Consider the following 3,658-nt stretch of genomic DNA (forward strand, 5'->3'; position numbering starts at 1 on the left):
GCAGACATTTGATTAACTACTGAGATTTGGACACGAAGGGGATCCAAGGTGGGTTGTGAAGTAAGTCACATAGCTGCATCTCTGTTTCCCCTTTACCTCACCTGGCCCTCTGGCTCCAGAGTTCTGGCAGACTGGCAGCTGGAGGCATTCACCTCGGGCTGGAGAAGCTCTAATTATTTCAAGAATAATTGATTAAAAAATACATAATAGCCTGATAATAAAACTCCTGGAATACATATCATTTATACATCATTTTTGGTATAGCGGTTTTGGGAAGAATGAAAAGCAAATCTCCCCTTTCCTGCCAAATATATAAATTAGTGGGTAAAACTAAAAGGGTAGGGAATTAAGTAATGCCTAAATATTTACAAAATTCTTAATTTATGCACAACCATAGCAGAGAACAAGGACTGCCTTTTATACATTCATAGTTAAGCGTTATAGGAAAAAGCTCCAAGTAGAAAAAAGGCAAAAATCCAAGTTTCTTAGCAGTAATCAATATTTTATAGCATCCAACAAAAAGTAACAACAAACATTTACCTTATGGGTTAAAATTACTGTAAGCCAAAATACCAGAAAACATTCACTTAAAATAAGTATTTTTTTTTTCCCAACTGACTTAAGTATCTATAGCAGTCAACTTTCTTCTGTATGGCTGTACAGAATCAGATGTTACACCCAGAAGTAATTGTGAAAAAGCATCTAGTAGTTCAAATGATTGTGGGGCCTCAAGGGGTAAATGAATTTCTGAAGGTAAAACTTGACTGTGGAAAGTCTGGAACTCATACCTTAGTCTTTTCATTGTCAGTTCACTGCTTACTTTTTCCTATGCTGAACACATTAGAAAGATTTACATTTGATTATTTGTCACTATTCACAAGGACGCACAATCAGTCCTGGAAAATAAATAATAGAAAGCAAGGGGAAATAGTGTATAAAATTTAAGACCAACCAATCAACCAAATTATGGAAGAAAATTTAAGCCACAGACCAAACCTTGTAACCTGAAAAGAACCAAGAAAATAATTCTCACCCATTTAGTACCTGTTCTTTTACAAGACCTTAGGCCAAGGTCCAATTTGACTCTGTTGAGACCCAGAGGTTATAGGACTAAAAAAATGGAGTGGAAGTATACAGTTAAGGTCAGATTTGGTTTTATTGGATAGCACAATCTATCCTGGGATGGCACAATGGACCTGTCTTTATTTGCTGATTGAAAAAAAGTCCAGTCATGGCCTAGCAATCATTTATATAGCAGTCACCAGAGGAAAGCAAACATACCCAGTCTAACAATTCATTGGCTCTTGCCACCTTTTCTACAGCCTAAAATTACGATATAAACTGCTATTGAGAGTTACTTGCTTATGCAAAGATGTTACTCTAGCAATTGTTGCTTGAGGGCAAACCTGGTGACTACTGGCAGAGGGAATACAAAAGTGAGCTAGCTTATACATGGGCTCCATACTTTTCTTAATTAACTGGAAAAGTCCCTCCAGCAGAATATTTGTTATTATAATTTTAAGTGTTCAAGGCTCAATGTGTAACATGTGAAGATGCCAAAGATAAATACTGATAAGCTGGAAACTAAATCTAAATAAAGGCCATTTTTTGATAAAGGACATTATCAGACATCACTATATATTCCACCCAATAATCTCATAAATCAAAGCTTTTAGCTGTCTGGATTCATATGTGACTGTATTCTTTCCAGTATGCATTCTTTCTTCTTCCAGAGGTTGTTCAATAATAGCAGGTATGTTCCTGCCATAAAGTTCACATTGTTCTAGAAACTGGACACATTCTTGAATAACACTGTCACGAAGCACGATCATGTGTTTTGACATGTTTTCTAATAAGGACAGGAAGCATCTTTTGGCATAATACCAGGTATCAGTTCCCAGTTTCTTATGATAAGGCTCCAGGCTTTTGATCACCCGAGAAATACCAAAGTCATAATTTCCTTTGGCACAATAAAGTGTGCCTATCACCAAATTCACAATGCAGAGGTGGTAGATTTTCTTATCGGGGTCATCATAGGACAGCTGCTCTTCCTCCTTTTCAATCTTCCTCATCAACTCCTCAGCTTCTTCATTCTGACTTGTCATAATATATGAGACACACAGGTTAGCCAGCACAACAGCACTGACATTCAGGATGTTGTCATAATGCTTCTTGACTATGGGTTCATAGAAACCTATAGCTTCTTTGTATTTGTCTTCCTGCATGAACAGGACATGAGCCACATTCAACTTCCACACATCATGGTCATTACAGAATTCCACAGATTTGCGGAAGATCTTTTCCACCATTGGATAATTCTCAAGGTTCCAGTAGATTTTGGCCTGGGCCATCAACACAGGAATATACTTCTCCAGAGTGTCATCATATTCATTCACTGCCTTTTTGACAGCTTCGTCATCTCTATGGTGTCTTGCTTCCTGTACTTGTTTGGTGAGTCTCCGGAGCTGTTCAGTCAGCATCCCTGCTAGCCCATCAAGCTTAATGAAAGCCTCTTCAGGGGCTGTCTGGCAGGTGATCAAGGCATCCAAGAAGTCATAGAGATAGGGTGTGAGGAACTTGTAAGTCAAATGGGCATTCTCGGCCAGGACATCTGCTGCCAGGTCGAAATACTCATACTTACAGTAGAGCAGCAGCAGGTTGCCAAAGGTCTCCGGGGGAAAGGGGTTCTGTTGGAGCAAAAACTGTAGCTTTTCAAACCCTTCTGTAGGCCTGGCATCCATGTTCATTAGCGCCTGGTTGTGCAGGGTCACGGGGTCTAACTCTTCTTCTGCCCTAGGTGGCATGTCAGTGAGGGTTTCCTGGGCCACTTCATAGTTTCTCAGTTGGTATTCTATGGCTGCTTTGAGGTTGAAGGCTTCGACCAGGGCAGTCTGGTGAAGGACTAAGGTGTTGCCAACACTTCGAACATCGATGCCCTCAGTGGTCATGCCCACACCTAGCTCCGGGTGCTGGCGGATGCCACGCTCAATAATGTCTGCGATGTGCTTTAGAGCCGAGGCATAGTGCCGGCTACTGTAATAGGCCAAAGCCAGGTTGTAGGAAAGGTCAGGCCGGTAGCCCGAAGCCTGGAGGGCCGCAAAGAACTTGGAACACGCGGCCTCATACTGTCCCTCCTTGTAGAGCAAACACCCCAGGTTGACCTGACCATCGGGCTCGTTCTCGCCCCCACTGTCCTCTCCCCCTTCCCCGCCCAGTAGCTGCTCCACCAGGCTCTTGGCCCCGGGCAGGTCGCCCTCGCTGTACTTGATCGCGGCTTGCAGACGGAGGACGCGGTTGTGGTAGGCGGGGTTGTCCAGGAGGAGGAAGGCGACCCGCGTGGCCTCTGGATAAAGGCAGGCCTTGTACAGGGCCTGGGCCTGGTACAGGCGGTACTGCTCCTGTTCCGGGTGCAGCTGGCCCAGCTGCTCATAGCACTCGGCCGCCAGCGTGAACTCCTGCAGGCGGTAGTAGCAGTAGCCCAGCAGCGACAGGCCGGCGCGGCTCCTCGGGCTCCGCTGGAGCTCGCCGCCCAGCAGCTGCACGGCCTCAGCGTAGCGCGAATCCCGGATGAGCCGGTACACGACGGCAGTGAACTCCCCATCGGGGATCTGCGCGCCGCTCAGCCCGGCCATAACCGCCACGCTGGTGGTGCGTGCTG

At 44.7% G+C, this 3,658-nt stretch overlaps 1 protein-coding gene across 1 annotated transcript; it reads right to left on the reverse strand.

Annotated features, from left to right (window-relative positions):
- Window positions 1-1,132: 1,132 nt before the first annotated feature.
- On the reverse strand, window positions 1,133-3,658 carry LOC115520699 (tetratricopeptide repeat protein 30B-like). The gene has a single exon (XM_030325286.2). The coding sequence runs from the start codon at window positions 3,630-3,632 to the stop codon at window positions 1,635-1,637; it is 1,998 nt and encodes a 665-aa protein (XP_030181146.1). The 5' UTR covers window positions 3,633-3,658; the 3' UTR covers window positions 1,133-1,634.

The sequence above is a fragment of the Lynx canadensis genome, chromosome C1, assembly GCF_007474595.2.
Source record: "Lynx canadensis isolate LIC74 chromosome C1, mLynCan4.pri.v2, whole genome shotgun sequence".
Classification (NCBI taxonomy): domain Eukaryota; kingdom Metazoa; phylum Chordata; class Mammalia; order Carnivora; family Felidae; genus Lynx; species Lynx canadensis.